The sequence below is a fragment of the Strongylocentrotus purpuratus genome, unplaced genomic scaffold, assembly GCF_000002235.5.
Source record: "Strongylocentrotus purpuratus isolate Spur 01 unplaced genomic scaffold, Spur_5.0 spur5_scaffold_14, whole genome shotgun sequence".
NCBI lineage: Eukaryota > Metazoa > Echinodermata > Echinoidea > Camarodonta > Strongylocentrotidae > Strongylocentrotus > Strongylocentrotus purpuratus.
The window spans coordinates 15,029,903-15,046,072 of record NW_022145599.1 but is presented as its reverse complement, the minus strand read 5'-3'; the positions used below and the strand labels follow the sequence as shown (position 1 = coordinate 15,046,072).

Genomic DNA, 16,170 nt, shown 5'->3' with positions numbered 1-16,170 from the left:
CTTTTTAGAGATGGGTTTATCAAGAAGAACCTTATCAACTTCATTTAATTGAGGGAATTCAATAGAGTCTAAAAAGTCCTCCATTTCATTATCTGAATTATTGTCACCACAGTGTTTTGTGTAAAGGGTTTGATAAAATGAATTAATTTCCTCCAGTATAGCGTGTTGATTAACAATAATATCATCATCTTCATTCTTTAATTTGAAAATACTTTTCTTCTCTCCAGTTCTTTTTTCTAAATTACAAAAATATTTGGAGCTTTTTTCTCCTTCTTCAGCCCATCGAAGTCGTGAGCGAATAATTAAACCTTTGGTTTCCACATCTAAAATATCATTTAAAGCCTGGGTTAAAAAATCCTTTTCATTAATAAGCTCATTGTTATTTAAATCAGCACTTAATTTTTTCTCTATATCTTCTATTTCCGCCAAAAGGTATTTTTTTGCAAAATCCTTTTCCTTCTTTTTACGTGTACAATATTCTATACAAATGCCAGTAATGGTGCACTTTAAAGAGTCCCATAAAATATTTGGATTGCAATCGCTTTTGGAATGAATTAATTTAAAATCTTCTATTTTGTCAATGATAATTCTACTAAAGTCTGCATCATTATGTAAATATTTGCAATTCAGTTTCCAAAATCCTCGGCCCCTTAGTGGTTGAGCACCTTTAAAATTTAATGTAACAAGGGAATGGTCGGATTGGATTCCTGGGATTATTTTAGATTGCAAACAATTGGTAACAAAATTATCAGAAACAAGAATGAAATCAATCCTGGATAACACTCTAGGTTTTTTTTGATGTCTCGTATATTGCTTCAGGTTTGGATGAAAACTGCGCCAAATGTCACAAAGATTAAATTCATCCATAAGTGTTATTAACATTTCCTTTGATTTGAAATTTGAGTGGGTGTCCCTACCCCCTTGATAATCCATGGGCCCCAAAACAGCATTAAAATCCCCAGCGCATAGAATGGAGGTGTAATCGAGTTTATCCACTTTACTGAAAACTTCAAGAAAAAAATTGGGGTCATCATTATTTGGACCATAGAGATTAACTAAAATCACAGGTACCTCATTAATGGTAACAGATAAAATCAGGTATCTCCCATCGGGGTCAATAAAAGAAGAGTTAAGGACCAATGACACCCGATTTCGAATCAAAATGGCTACACCTCTACTATTTGAAGCGTGGCTAGAAAACCATGCTTTTTCACCCCATTGTTGTTTCCAAAATTGTTCATCTGATTTAGAAGAGTGAGTTTCTTGTAAAAATATTATGTCACTATTAATTGATCTTAAGTAATGAAAAAATTTTCTTCTTTTGACATGATCTTGTATACCCCGACAATTAAAAGTAGCTAACCTAAAGATGAGCATATTTTGATGCCTCGAGGCTCTCGATCCCCGCCGTACCTCGGGCCCTGACATGTAGGAATCTCAAGAATCATATTTTTTGCCTGGTTGTAAATTTAGGAATTTTTTTATTTTCCAACAAACACATACAAACGTATAATTTACTAAAAAGTGAGGAAAAATTTCGGAAATTATGTCATTTCAGCATTATTTGTAATACACCGTTGTGGAATCAGAAATAAACCACGTTTGAATTTGATTTCCCCCAAGCCCCCCCCCCCCTCTATCAGTAAGCCAGTATCTCCTCTTTTCCTTTTTTTTCTTTCCCTTTCCTTCCTTCTCTCTTATTTTTTTTTTGATGGGGGGGGGGGGGGTTAACAGCCTGGGAGGCAAGGCCCTTTCGGCCCCCCCCCCGATCTCCTTCTTCCCCCTTTACTTTTCTTCTTCCTCTTCTTTCTTTCCCTTTTTCTCCTTTTTCCCTTTCTCCCTTCTTTTCCTTCTTCTCTCTTTTTTTTTTTTTTTTTTTTTTTTTTTGCGGGGGGGGGGGGGGCCAAGGCCCGCTCGGCCCCCCCCTGGATCCGCGCCTTCAAGTTATATACACATTGCCTTCTTACATAAGGATATAGACAAAATGCTTGTTAACCTTAAAGGTATGCCAAGTCAAATTCACAACTTTGCTAATAACATTATGAATACAATAAAGTTTGACAATAATTAACGAGAAAGAAAAAACACAACATTGAAAACCTATTACGGTTCCGTTCAACACAAAATTAATGAACTAGCTTCTTCTTCTTCTTCTGTTTTGGTTCAATCGCGATTAGTCAGCTGTGACTATTGTCGCCAAAATACTTTTTGTCACGTGATTATATCTCTCATTTTTGCATTATTATTATTTAGTTATTTTTTTTTTTGGTTTTATATTTATCTATCTTTTAAGATAATATCGAAAAATAATAAATCTCAAATAAGACAAGGAAATCAAAACATCCATGGGCTTGGTTAGTACACATCCCCGCGTACACACCATATCTACACAAGCCTCTGTATTCAATAATCTATGCGTAAATTATAGCGGGCTTAGCCATCAGCTTTCGGTATCGTAATAAACATCTATAAAAGCAACACAAAAAAGGATAGTTGGTTGTCGGGAAGATCTATAAATCGATCTCTTTGCTTTCATTCGATATAACACTGTAAGAACAAGCGGCCCAAACAAAGCCATGGTCTTTGTATGTTTTTTGTAAAATTCATCAAATACAACCAGGTATTCTACTTTTAACACAACACTTAAAGCCCATCTGTACTAGTTTATAGGAGGGATTTGACCACCCTACAAGGTCACTGGACAGGTGGTTATCTCATCAACTTAGGTCTCAATATTAACATAAGAAAAGAGGATCATGGGGGACCAATGGTCACCAATTAGGCATTGTTTTCTATATAGAAGGAGCAAGTAGCTACAAGTAGTACAGTGGGGCTTTAACCCACAGTTGGCTTAGGTCACATGAGAGGGGCGTATTCGGCCCAAAACACATACCAATTAAGCCTGTGTGATCAAGATTACCAGCATAATACGTTAAAGTCACAAAGTATGTCAACAGATCTGAAAAGGATTTGTTTTTAAGGCACCGAAAATAGAAGGAAAAAAACATTATCAGCAATACACTGAATGATTACACGACACTTATTTGTTTATGTGTGTTGCGCATGAATTATACCGACATGCACTTTCGTCTTAATTTTGCATGACTGACTTTTCTTCTATGTTGAGGCTAAATAACAACCACGCAACGCAGAATTAACGTCATTTTCAAGGACGTAGGTAAACATATCTTTTCAAACAATCTGATTAAGCGTCAACAGCACGTTTATATATAGTTTGAACAAAGAGTTGAAAAAGCGCTGTTGATCGAACACTGATAGCATTATGACACATTCGAGACATGTACATGTATTCAAGTCACGTGACTGTCCCGACGTCGAAGTCTCTGAATTTTGTTCCCCAATGTTCTTATGTTTCTTCATTTTTCTACAATAACCAAGCGCTATCAAATATGTTCAGATTAAGACTATATAGATATATAGATAGTGACGGACTACTATTACACATGTATATTACATTCACCCGTACAAGTCTTTCGATATTCACTGAAAAATATAGGTTACAGACATTATGTGTTGCTATGTCAGGCAACGAATCTGGCATGCTGTGATAACTGTTGTATTAGAAGCATACACGTGACATAAATGCAGTGTAAACGTAATTTTGAGAGATTCGTAATATGTACATAAATATTTCTATGATAACAGACGAAATTGGTTGCCGATAATCCACAAAATATTGCCTCAAACATAATTTATGTGCAGAGCATTTTAAATTCACTCAACGAAATCATGATAAGTAGTCGAGATCTCGAACATTGCGTAGTAAAAATGTATTGTATCTAAATGAAGTATGCACCATGGCCCCAATATAAAAGTATTTATAAATATAGTGTCCACAATAGTAGTTTAATCACAACTCAACTAGTGGTCTAACGTCACAAAATATGTTTCCGCCGCTAAATGTTATTTATTTTGTGCGATCAAAACATCTTGCCTTTCAGACACGAACTTCACCGTCTTTTGACGAACTCCAAATTAAAGCTTTCGGGCGGTAGATTCCTGGCAAGGGACGCTCACGTTTCACATGTTCATGCAGCGATACGAGAGTTAATACCGAACTTACTTGTCTTGTAACCCGAGCTCTCTACGAATCGTGCCGAACTAGCTCGGATCCAACTCGGCACCAGAATTCGACAAAGAAGGAGAGTGACCTATCTTCCCTGCTAAGATTCAGAAGGGCATTACTATTATTCAAACCAACTAAAATACAGAGGTGATTTTTCTTCTAGCTCTCACCAGTGTCCTTCTTTTATAGAGCCAGAACTCATAATTTATATGGTATGGTCAACACATGGCCAAATTCAGAACTTTAGGAACAATGTGTTCCAAAATATCCGGTACATCTCCCACTATACTCGTGTCCATGCCCTGAGAATGCCGAACTTGAATTGGAGCAGAACTAAAGCTACGGTCACAAAGGTTCGTACGAACGAAAATTTCGTACGAATCTCCCTGTTTTTCCATTGTCTTCCCGAATTTCCATTGTCTGAAAATCGTTCGTACGGCGTTCGTAGCAGTTCGTAATGGCATTTGTGACCGAGGCTTAAGCTAGAATAGCATGTGTACCGTCGCCTGCAAGTTGCGTAAGACTGTGTTAAACCACAGAGTACAGTGATCAGCGTCATCGGATATCCTGTTGAGATAAAAGAAAATTAAATAAATGTGAATAGAGAAAAAAAAAAGACATCATTCAAGATAAGAAAATATTTTTTTTTAAATATTTTAAAAAAGTGAAATGAGCAAACAATCAGCCCCGCCCGGTCAGCAAGTCATATACAACAGTTTATTTCTTGCACGGTAACTCTCCTCCTCATACATCAGAGAGAGAGAAAGACAGAGAGACAGAGAGAGAGAGAGACAGTGACATAGAGAGAGGAAAATGATGTTCATCCTCATGTAAATGCGGATTCCTAAGTAAGATTTAAAGCTCAATACGATGCCACCGACTGATTTTTTGTAAATCTATATTCTTTAATTTTTCAAATTGCTATTTCTGCGGTGTAAACGGTCCTGATAATAACATTTTTAATGTATCTGTGTGAAATGTATCTGTGTGAAAGATCACCCCATTAACCGAAAACTCTAAATATAGACAACAGATTGTTTACAAACTTTAGATGCGTATCTTTATTGGGTATAAAGCCCGAGGGTAAACGTGCATTGTTACCTTTTATATAGAAACAATAATTTTGAGGGGTGCCAAATTTATATCTCTCGGATTACTAATAAGCTTTTATTTGATTTACAACGGCCAATTTGCTCTTTTTCATACTCCTTGTAATGCTTTTTGCACTTGAGTAATGGACCTTAGCTCGCCTACTTTATGACAGATCTTTGTTTATTTAGGTTGCTCGTATCGAACTTGGAGCACCAATTTAAACGATAACAATTTTTATGGACGTAAAGATTGTAAAAATCGTCAACATTACTTCGATTTATTTTAAATTTGATTTGATTGATCACGATATTTTATCACAGTATTTTTTTTCATGCAGAGTAGTGTAAATTTACTTTTTGGGGGAGTCATGCATATTAGGGATTGCTACGTGTTGAGGCTAGTGGAATCCACTGCGAAATATAAGGAGAACAACTCCAAGGTTAGCGGTTTGACCTACCCTTTTGAGAGTACACATGTAGATTCCATTATTTTACCGTCGGGATTTCCCCTCCAAATGAAGCGATCCCTGGCATGACTTGATGAACTCCTTTTAACAATGATTTGAAAATTCCCCGCAACGATACAATAATGGACATTATATACAATCATATATACGAAAGAGGTCTGTGATACAACCCGATTGACCGGTTTATTAACATTTATGAATGATTTCTTTCCTGGGGACCTAGCGACGAGTTATTCAATTAACCTGTTATAATTGAATGGACTATACTTGTAATCCAGTCTGCATATATTACTTGTTGTTGTTTTTGTTGTCGGGCAAGCCTCGGACAAGCCGTTATGATGTCAGGAACAACCCTTGTTTTAAAATGTATTCATACAATTTGCAAATGTTAGTAAACCGGTATTCCACTCGCTCCTTTAAAACCTCGATAGCAAATTATACGTAAGAATGTTTGCCTATACTACCACCGAAAGCTTTTGTTTAAACATTTGTCGGAACATTTTCTAGTTAATACAAAGAATACACAATAGCCGATGCACCATTGTCAATACGGTCAACAGTATACAGCTTTATTATCTCCTTTGTTTCTTAAACTTCCTCAGTCAGTGTTTCAATGAGATGTCGTCGAACTTGAGTCCGACAACCGACCGAGACAAATTTACATTACCCCCAAATAGCCAGGAATCAGTCGGTTTGGGGTCGGTTAGGCGTCGTAATTGAGGTAATAGGGACTTTTAGATTTGCGTGGACTGATAAGTGTGACGTCCATTCAAGGCAGTGCATTAAAATGACGTCGACCGTAGCAATCCACATTGTCTTCGTGCGAATCTAAAAGTCCCTGGTGTATAATTGGAATATCGGTCATATGGAAAGCAACAGGTTTCACAAAGGCTTGGGCATATTTATTGTTTGAAGGTGAAAATCTTCATCAAGGTTACATATTACTGAAAACAATTACTTTTATCCTTAAAAGCCAAACCTTAAGACGTCTTGAACGAGTAAAAATCAAAGCCTGCGTGTGAAATCTTTTCCGAATCAGTAAGGAAAAGAGGAGAAGAAGAAGAAGAAGAAGAAGAAGAAGGAGGAGGAAAGAAGAAACGAATTTCCTTCTTCATTTTCGTAAAACAATCATGACATATAACAAAGCTATACGCCCGTGGTCAAGCTCAGTGCAATCATACATCAAGTAAATTAAAAATCCTTACTTTTCTCTTCATGATGGCTAAGAAATTTGTCCACACAAAGCTGAGTGATGCTATATAGGCGATGCGTAGAGACGTTGGGAGGAATAAGAAGTTGAATACCTAAAAGGAGAAAGAATGTTTAAATGATGAATCAAACTATTAACGGAAAATATCAATATAAAGACAAGTTGAATATTCATTTTTGTCAGAAGGCAAAATTCAAAATAATAATCAATATGATATGTATATCATTGGAAAGATAAAAATTGACTTTGAAACTGTTATGAACAGGGGCGGCCGAGCGACTTTCAAAGTGGGGGGGGCACCAACAAAAAAAGGGCACTTTCTGGAAAAAAGGGCACCTACAGTGGGAAATCTCAAAGCGAAAATATACAATTTTTAGACATTGGTATATATCCCTACATTGTGATTACATTATCAGGGATGATTTCAATATTTGTTTCTCTTCATACATCATACAAGATATCGCTTAAGCATCAAACTTTACAGTTGGGTGTGATGTCTAAATATGCATTTACGAGCGAGCTAAGCGAGCGAGAAAATTTTTAAAGATCTGTGAGGTCGCAGTGCGAAAAATTACATCTTATAAAGAGGAAAAAAGCCAATCGTGATGGGGTTATAAGCACATTCTCATAACGGAAGACTGAAAAGACCTTTGATTAGTAACATAATTATATAATCTTTAAACGCGAGCGAGCGCAGAAGGGGAAGGGGAAGTTATGAGAAGGGGAAGGAGCTCTCTCTTTTTAATGGGGGCACTTATCATAAGGAAAAGGGGCACTTATTAGAAAGGGAGAAGGGAAGTTATGAGAAGGGGAAGGAGCTCTCTCTTTTTAATGGGGGCACTTATCATAAGGAAAAGGGGCACTTATTAGAAAATAAGAGGGGCACATGTTAAAATGAAAGGTGCGCTCATCCGAGTTTAAAAAAGGGGTAGTTATTAAAAGGAGAAGGGGCACTTCTTACAAAGGAAAAAAGGGGAAGTTGTCAAAGTAAAAAGAGCACCTCTCAGTTTTGAATAGGGCAATCATCAGAGGTGAAGGGGGCACTTATTAAAAATGAAAAGGGGCACTTCTCGTACCTGAAAAGAGGCACTTACTAGAGATTAAAAAGGGCACTTATTCAAGATAATTTCAAGATTCATGAGAATGGAAAATGAACATTTATTGCAAAGGAAAAGGGGAACATGTCGAAGGAAAAGGGGCACGTGTCAAAAACAAAAAGGGCACTCGTCAGAGGTGAAAAGGGGAAAGGGGCACTTTTACTAAGTAATAGGGGCACTTGTCAAAGTAAAAGGGGCACCTTTCCTATGTAAAAGGGGCACTTCTTACAAAATAAAAGGGGCACTTTTCCTATGTAAAAAGGGGCATTTTGGGGGTATCTGAAAAAGTGGAGGGGCACTGTGCCCCCCCCCCCCCTGCCCTCCGGGAGGGCCGCCTCTGGTTATGAAAACTGCAATATTCTGGGTAAAAATAGCAAGTAAGTTGCAAAGTTGTAACACACACAAAATTAAGGGACACATGCCATTATACTGAAACAGAAGTTATGGGCCAGGGAATTCGTGTACGTGCGTCATGTTCGTTCACATAAATTTCATTGAACTATTAAGTATACTAGTTTTTTGCAGTAATGTAAACAAAAGGAATGCTGCAAACTGTCGACAGAAAGTTGATGTGTTCATTAATACCCACTCCCTCAGGGAGTTGCATTATGAAAATACCTACATGTATGTTTCCCGGATTTTAGTCAGTGATTATGAAAAGTGTTATCGAAAAGCATTGATGCTTGTCGCTTCAGCACATAAACAAATGAACTCTGCCCGGGCAAAGCTCACTGAAACGCGGAATATTATTGCTTAGGTAGCAGTTTATGACATCACACAAGATTTACACTAAAACTCGAAAATCACTTGAGCCCCAAGTGATATATCTTAAATACACAAGTCCCAAAATGTGCTCCTCCTCCTTTTGAGGCGACTGTTGTTGTGTTTTTGTTTTTGTTTTTTGTTTTTTTTTTTTTTTGTTTGTTGTTGTTTTTTTTTTGTTTTTTTTTTTTTTTTTTGGGGGGGGGGGTATTTGGTTGTCAGCAACGTTAGAAATGTTGTACCCCTCTTTTACAAAACCCCGCATTGGCCCCTGTTAAACTGTACACGTACTCGGGTCTCTTAGCAATTATTCTGCAAAATGATCATGACACTCGAATGAGTGCTTTATCTCTATGGAGACGAAGACTTCATCGACTCGATGAATTATCGGTGGTGAATTTTAAAGTTAGTGCAAGAAATTTAGTAGACATTTAATTTTTGTAATTCATGACTTGTCCCTTTTGGCAAACGTCATTTTTGTAATAAAATACACTACAGATTATTTATTTGCTTAGGTTAGATGAGAGAAAAATTGTTATTTAAAAAAATAATTATTTGCTTATTTATAGGAATAATATTGCACTCCCCAGTAAGACAACAAATATCAAAATAAGAATCACATTCAAAATCTAAATCAAAATGTTAAAGCACATGTATTTCGAATATTCTAAAATCATGAGAAATACAAAATAAAGATGTTTGTATATTATTAAAGGGACAAAAAACACGAATGTCAAACTTACGTTGTTCATTTTTGGTAAACAACAAAGGCGCGGTTATGTTCTAGTTTTATGCAGTTCGAGATTGAGTGGATCAGGGAGGTGGGAGGACAAAGTATACAAGTCGATGTAGACTCAAGACTGTTTGATTTAAGCCAAAATGATCGTTTAGGCTCTCATTATCAAGGGGAGCAAACATCAGGAGCGAAAAGAAACTAACCATGGCCTCTGAAACAGGCTCAATAAAGCATTTGTCAAATCATAAATGAGGACCATTTATTCAAGGAGCGTGTCCATAATCATGTTGATAAACGGGGGAGGGGTGGAAGGATGGTCAAAAGTATTTGAATAAACCATTTATTATAAGTGGCATATCCATATATTGATAAAAGGGGGAGGGTTGGTAGGTGGTGTTGTTGTCAGTCTGCTTTCGATATGTCGTCGGTCTGCTTTTGGTGTCGTGGTCGAGTGGATAAGTCACCGGACTGTGGATCACAAGGTCCGCGGTTCAAGTCCCGCCGCGGCACTAATGTCCTTTGGCAAGACATTGATCTACATTTGCCACTCTCCACCCAGGTGTTAAAATGGGTACCCGGTAGGATGCGAAAGCTAATGTGGTTTGATTAGCAAGTGGCGCTTGTAAAATGGCGACTGGCTGGAATGCTCCCCAGGGAGTGGAGAATGTGCATACCTTGTGTGCGGGTAAGCCTGAATCCGATGACCGGGGTAATAATAATATGTTGTAAAGCGCTGTGATACACATGTATGTCTGTAAGAGCGCTATATAAATGCCAATATTATTATTATTATCATTCTTGGCCTGCTGTTGGTCTGCTGTTGGTCTGCTGTTGGTCTGCTGTTGGTCTGCTGTTGGTCTGATGTTGGTCTGCTGTTGGTCTGCTGTTGGTCTGTTGTCTGTCTGTAGTAGGTATGTTGTCGGTCTGCTGTCTGTCTGCTGTCAGTATGTTTATAGATCTGTCATTGGTGTGCTGTCGGTATGTTGTTGATCTGTCGCTGATGTGCTGTCAACTTGTCGTCTGTCTGCTGTCGGTATGTTGTAGATCTGTCGTTGGTGTGTTGTCAACTTGTCGTCTGTCTGCTGTCGGTATATTGTAGATCTGTCGTTGGTGTATTGTCAACTTGTCGTCTGTCTGCTGTCGGTATGTTGTAGATCTGTCGTTGGTGTGTTGTCAACTTGTCGTCTGTCTGCTGTCGGTATATTGTAGATCTGTCGTTGGTGTATTGTCAACTTGTCGTCGGTCTATTGTCAGTCTGCTGTCGGTATGTTGTTGATCTGTCGTTGGTGTGCTGTCGTCTTGTCGTCTGTCTGCTGTCGGTTTGTTGTTGATCTGTCGTTGGTGTGCTGTCAATTTATCGTCGGTCTGCTGTCGGTCTGCTGTCGGTATGTTGTTGATCTGTCGTTGGTGTCTGTCGACTTGTCGTCTGTCTGCTGTCGGTATGTTGTAGATCTGTCGTTGGTGTGTTGTCAACTTGTCTTCGGTCTATTGTCGTTCTGCTGTCGGTATGCTGTAGATCTGTCATTGGTGTGCTGTCGTCTTGTCGTCGGTCTGCTGTCGGTATGTTGTAGATCTGCTGTCGGTCTTCAATCAGCGTGCTTTTGGCCTGTTGTCGGTCTGCTGTCGGTCTCGTGTGAAGTATCAAATACCTGTGCCACGCTCCAGAAGCAGCAGCTAGCTTTGAAGGTAGGTAGAAACTTGGCTCGAAGCTCCTCGAAGATATCCTCTTGACCCTCTAAGATACTCATCCCTGTATGCATGGGAAGGTGGACAAAATTAGAATAGTTAAACGAAGTTCTCAAAAAATATTAAAAAGTGAAAAGAGTGAGAGAAAATGAAGACCGAATAACAGGAAAGGCCCTGATCTCAGGTAGAATGTTCATATGATACGCAAACATCTAACGTTATGACACGATAATATATTTATATCCCTGAACATTATCATCCCGACTCTTTTGCATACCCATCCCTGATGTATGAATGGAAGAGAGTGAATAACAAGTGATTAAAATGATGTATAAGCTGTGAAGAGAGAGAGGAAAAGAAAAGAAGACAGAATAATGAGAGAATAGCTAGCTCCTGATCCGAAAACAATTTGTTCAGGATGATTCGGTGCTCTTCCTCGCGGCACTCGTGCATACCCATTCCTGTATTATAAAGAGAAACAAAACGAGAATGGATGACGAGAGAGACAGAGACAGAGAGAGACAGAGAGACAGAGAGACAGAGACAGACAGAGACAGAGACAGACAGACAGGCAGGGGTTAGGTCAGAGGGGGGAGAAGAGAGAGAGAGAGAGAGAGAGAGAGAGAGGGGGGAGGGAGTGAAGATAAAGGAGAGCGACTCATAATAAACTCTAAAAAAAAAATTAATCTGAAATAGAATATTCATAAATCTATAAAATTACGCCAAAAAATCGAGCCCTTTTTTCAGAATGAAACATGTACATGCATATTCAATGTCCTAAATATACTCAGGCCATATTGGGTCCTGTATTAATAGTCAGAGGAACAGAATAAGAATGATTAACGAGAGAGATTAAAATAACATAAAGAAAGATGACTGAGAAAATGAAGATGGAATAATGACAAATAGCCCCGTGTCCGACGTAGAATCATAAATAATTATATACGAGGAAATCTGACCTTGTATTTTAGGATAATAATTATATTCACTTGCCTAAATTATTAATTAAGGCCTTACATAATTATGTTTGAAAATCAGCGGGTACATGTATTTTATATTCTCAGTTGTGATCATTTGCAGGAGAATTGTACCCAAAATCTTCTTCTTCTAGTTTTCACGTCGAACGAACCAGTCAAGCCTGAACGAACCCTGATATTTACGAACCGAATATGGTCGATCCAGGGTTCATGATATTATAGGTCCGGACTTAACATTCTTTTTTTATGAATTGATGTTTTGATTCTAAAGTCACAATAAGTACATTGCGGAAACATGCGGAAATTGCGATGAACTAGCGTGTTGATGAACTATACTTGTTTGGACTGACTGCCTGGAACATTATTTTAAACAGGATCACTGTTGGTCTCTGTCTCTGCAATAACAAATCGCGAACATGATCTTTTTCTGTTCATAGCGAAATAAAATGTTCCAGCTTTATTTTGTCATTGTTCTTATGTTTTAAGTTATAGAACGAATCCATTAAGTGCCTCTTGGATCATTCTCGTATTTGAAATTGCACCAACAGCAACAATAACAAACAAAACATGCTGTTCATGTAAAATGTGAAATTTAATTAGTTATTCCTTTCTTTCTTTCTTTATGTTGACGTCTTGAATAATTTGTTTTCGCTTTTCATTCAAAGGATCTAGCCATATCCAGGAATATGAAAGAACGCGCATGAATTTTATGTACATGTTTCTCTCCATTCAAAACTTGCGATTATATACGCGCCTTTATAAAATTCCACCTCTAATATTGCGTAATTTTATTTTTTATTTATTTATTTATTTATTTATTTCTGATCTTTTGACAGGGTAGCCCATTCACCAGCAAGTAGTGGTCTTCCATGGGGCCCTGAATGAACATATTTACATCGTTTATAACATTTATACAGAACAGTTACAAAAATAATACTCGTTTGCAAAATTAACATATATCATTAACCTAGTAAGCAGTAATGTCAATAGGAAAATATTAATTAAGTCGCAATTATGTGAATAAGACATGTAAATATTACAGAACATGCACGTAGTGTATGTACGGCTGAGCCATTCACAAATTACAACTTTGTTTAAACAATCTCTTAAATGAATTGACAGAGGAAGCCGTTCTCAACGAATTATCTAGCTTATTCCATTCAAATATGGAAGAAACAATTGGGCTACACTTATAACAATCAGTGTGAAATCTAGGCACACGTAAACATCCCCTGTCTATTTGCCTTGTATGATGCTCATGTACATCATTAGGATTGATTAAGCCTACCTGAAGGTAAGAGGGTGCTAAGTTATGAACGCATTTATATATCATCATAACGCGACTTAACTCAAACCGCTTGTCTAGTGTCATCCATTTAAGACTTGTGAACAAATCAGCCGACGGTGTGTCATATGTCTTGTTCAATATTATTCTTGCGGCCCTCTTTTGAATTTTTTGCAGCTTAGTTGTATGAGAATGAAATCGGTTCGACCATACAACAGAGCAGTAATCTAATCGTGGCAACACTAGACTGTTATAAAGTAACTTTAAGGATTTTTGAGGCAAAAAACTCTTTGCTCTCTTTATCATGCTAATGTTTTTCTGGGTAAGTTTACTTACGTTTTCGATTTGTTTAGACCATTTCAATTCTTCATCTATCAAAAGTCCTAGGCATTTGGTGAATTGAACTCTTTTGATCAAATTGCCGTTTAATGAAATGGTGAAAGATTCAATTTTCTTGAGATTAGCAGGAGAGCCTATTAACATGACACAAGTTTTTTCAGTGTTAAGAACAAGACGATTTTCCTTAATCCATGCCATGACTCTGTTTAACGCAACAGTTAATTTTTCTTCCACAACAGTTGCATCATTTGCACTGACGGTAAGTGTCGTATCGTCAGCATACATATCTATGATACCTTCAGGAGTACATTCAGGTAGACTATTAACATATATTGAAAATAAAAGGGGTGCAGTTCTTTTCCTTCCTCTACTATATAGGGCTATATAGTCACATCAAGGTGTTTAAGACCCCTAGGCCGTGGTAGGACAAACACAATATGGCTTGCCCTACCTAACAACACATTTTGTTGTATGCAATTTGAATTCTGACTAGTGAGATGCATTTATTCGTAACAGGCGAATGAAATAATTCGTATCGAGGTGCTTTACAAAGGCATGTATGCATAAATTTGGTTACATTTCGAAAATGTATTATTGATACCGATAATTCACCAAGGGCATAGCTACTACGCAAGTCTTTATTATCAAATATCCCGTAAACTGTGAAATATTTTTGTTAATACAGACTGATCTAAAGTAGGGTGTTAACCTCAGATATTCATGATAATAAATAATTACATGTAATGATGTATATGGACAGTGTGTGTGTGTCTTTGTGACCCGGGGCCAGGGTAGCCTCATCAATACCGTTCAGAGGGCACTGCAACCATAATTATTATCACCATCAATGAGTTATTATTAGGCTAATAACCCTTGCTTCGAGAGACCCTTCCTCGCCAGGCCCGTAGCCGCCAGAGTTTGATGTTGTGGGGGGGGGGGGGGGGGGGGGGGCCGGGGGCACATCTAATCGATCGAGGTAAAAAAAAAAGGGGGGTCTAAAAAAGTTCAACCGATCTTGAAATTTTTTGGGGGGCACGTGCCTCCACCCCCCCCCCCCCCCCCCCCCCCCCCGTGGCTACGTGCCTGTTCCTCGCTCGGTTTTTCTCAAATGTCAAGGATTTTACTTAGGCTATAGGGTCCTATTGATTTGTAGAGAGAAAAATAGAAAATGAAAACAAAAGACAATAACGTTGAAACATTTATATTGGAAGAAATAAAAACCGTTTTCAATTTTGACATTCTTCGAAAATGAGCAAAATTCATTTAGATTTTTTGTTAGGGGTATTTTTGTACTCAATTGAATATTTTTTTTTTCTTTTGTTATGACATGGTTCTGGTTGTTTGTTTTTGCTTTTATAAAGTACAATAGGACGAAGATTTTCGATATTTTTTAGGTCGACTTACCTGTATAAAAGGCAGCAACGAAAGCCGATCCACAAAGTATCTGATCCATGCATAATTTCTTGGCCACTGCCATCTTGGCAGTCGGCCGTATGAATCGGTCCAGCCATCTGTACCAAAAGTGGCCCGCAGGTCCATTAAAGCACACACCAATAACAAGAAAATTGAAGATTCTTCGAGTCTCAAAAGGTTCTCCGGATTTCCTGTTGATAGCCTGTTGCGTGAACTCCGCCAGTCCTCCCAGCCCGGCGTACGTTATCGTGTTGGCTAGCAGAGGGTTCTTCCTGGCAAAAATCGTTATCGGCTGGATGTATTTCGTTTTTAAAACTATCAAGCGGGATACAGTGGCCATTTCGTTGATGCAGAATTTGTATTACATCGTGAAGAAATTAATAATTGCAGAAAAGGAACGCTAAGACTACATGTTTGTAAGTATAAAAAGGAGACGGTTAGACTAGATTAGGCGTAGACTAGTACTAGATCTAGGCCTACATCGCGGGGTCCTCTTATTGAGCTCTAGACTCGGCACTATTACCGCGCGGTTCACACATCGACATCGCAAACAATAATTGAAGTTTACTAATACTCTAAAACACTCGAGGTATTAATAGGGTCCATGTTCATTTAAACCGGTCCCGCCCCGCCAGGGCAATATTTGTTTACCTCGCAGTCTCCATCCCAAGGCTCAAATTGGAGAAGAAAAACTCTCAGAAGTCTATGTAGCTCAAAGACAGCACAAACATGGAACAGTATGCTTTGAGCTGAGTCGAACGACTAGAATACATAACAATTAATATTTCAAATAGCAGATGTTTAACATCCGGCCGGTCTAGACTCACAAAATCGCTAATTCTTTTTTGGTCTCACCTTTGTCGTCAATCACGGTCTCGCAGACTACGCTGTGCAGATACCGGTGTGTTGGAGGTGTGTCTCGTAAAGTTCGATGCTCTCTCTCAATAAATCCATGACCTTTCAGTAATCAAAGCTTCCCTGTCATCCCCGTAATCGTGACCTCACGATCGAGGGCATGAC

General features: G+C 38.2%; 1 protein-coding gene across 1 annotated transcript; it reads right to left on the bottom strand.

Moving 5' to 3' along the window:
• Window positions 1-3,316: 3,316 nt before the first annotated feature.
• On the bottom strand, window positions 3,317-15,736 carry LOC583667 (mpv17-like protein). Its single transcript, XM_783568.5, has 4 exons — window positions 15,142-15,736; window positions 11,100-11,200; window positions 6,851-6,949; window positions 3,317-4,654 (listed from the first exon to the last, which is right to left on the bottom strand). Exons 1-4 carry the CDS (start codon window positions 15,488-15,490, stop codon window positions 4,643-4,645), a joined length of 561 nt encoding a protein of 186 aa, XP_788661.1. The 5' UTR covers window positions 15,491-15,736; the 3' UTR covers window positions 3,317-4,642.
• Window positions 15,737-16,170: the final 434 nt, after the last annotated feature.

Excerpts from the sequence above, each read along its gene's own strand:
- LOC583667 (XM_783568.5), bottom strand. The coding sequence starts at position 15,490 with ATGGCCACTGTATCCCGCTTGATAGTTTTAAAAACGAAATACATCCAG. Across the intron at positions 11,201-15,141 it reads CGTTGCTGCCTTTTATACAG|GGATGAGTATCTTAGAGGGT; the intron begins GTAAGTCGACCT and ends CCATGCATACAG. Across the intron at positions 6,950-11,099 it reads GCTTCTGGAGCGTGGCACAG|GTATTCAACTTCTTATTCCT; the intron begins GTATTTGATACT and ends TTCTCCTTTTAG.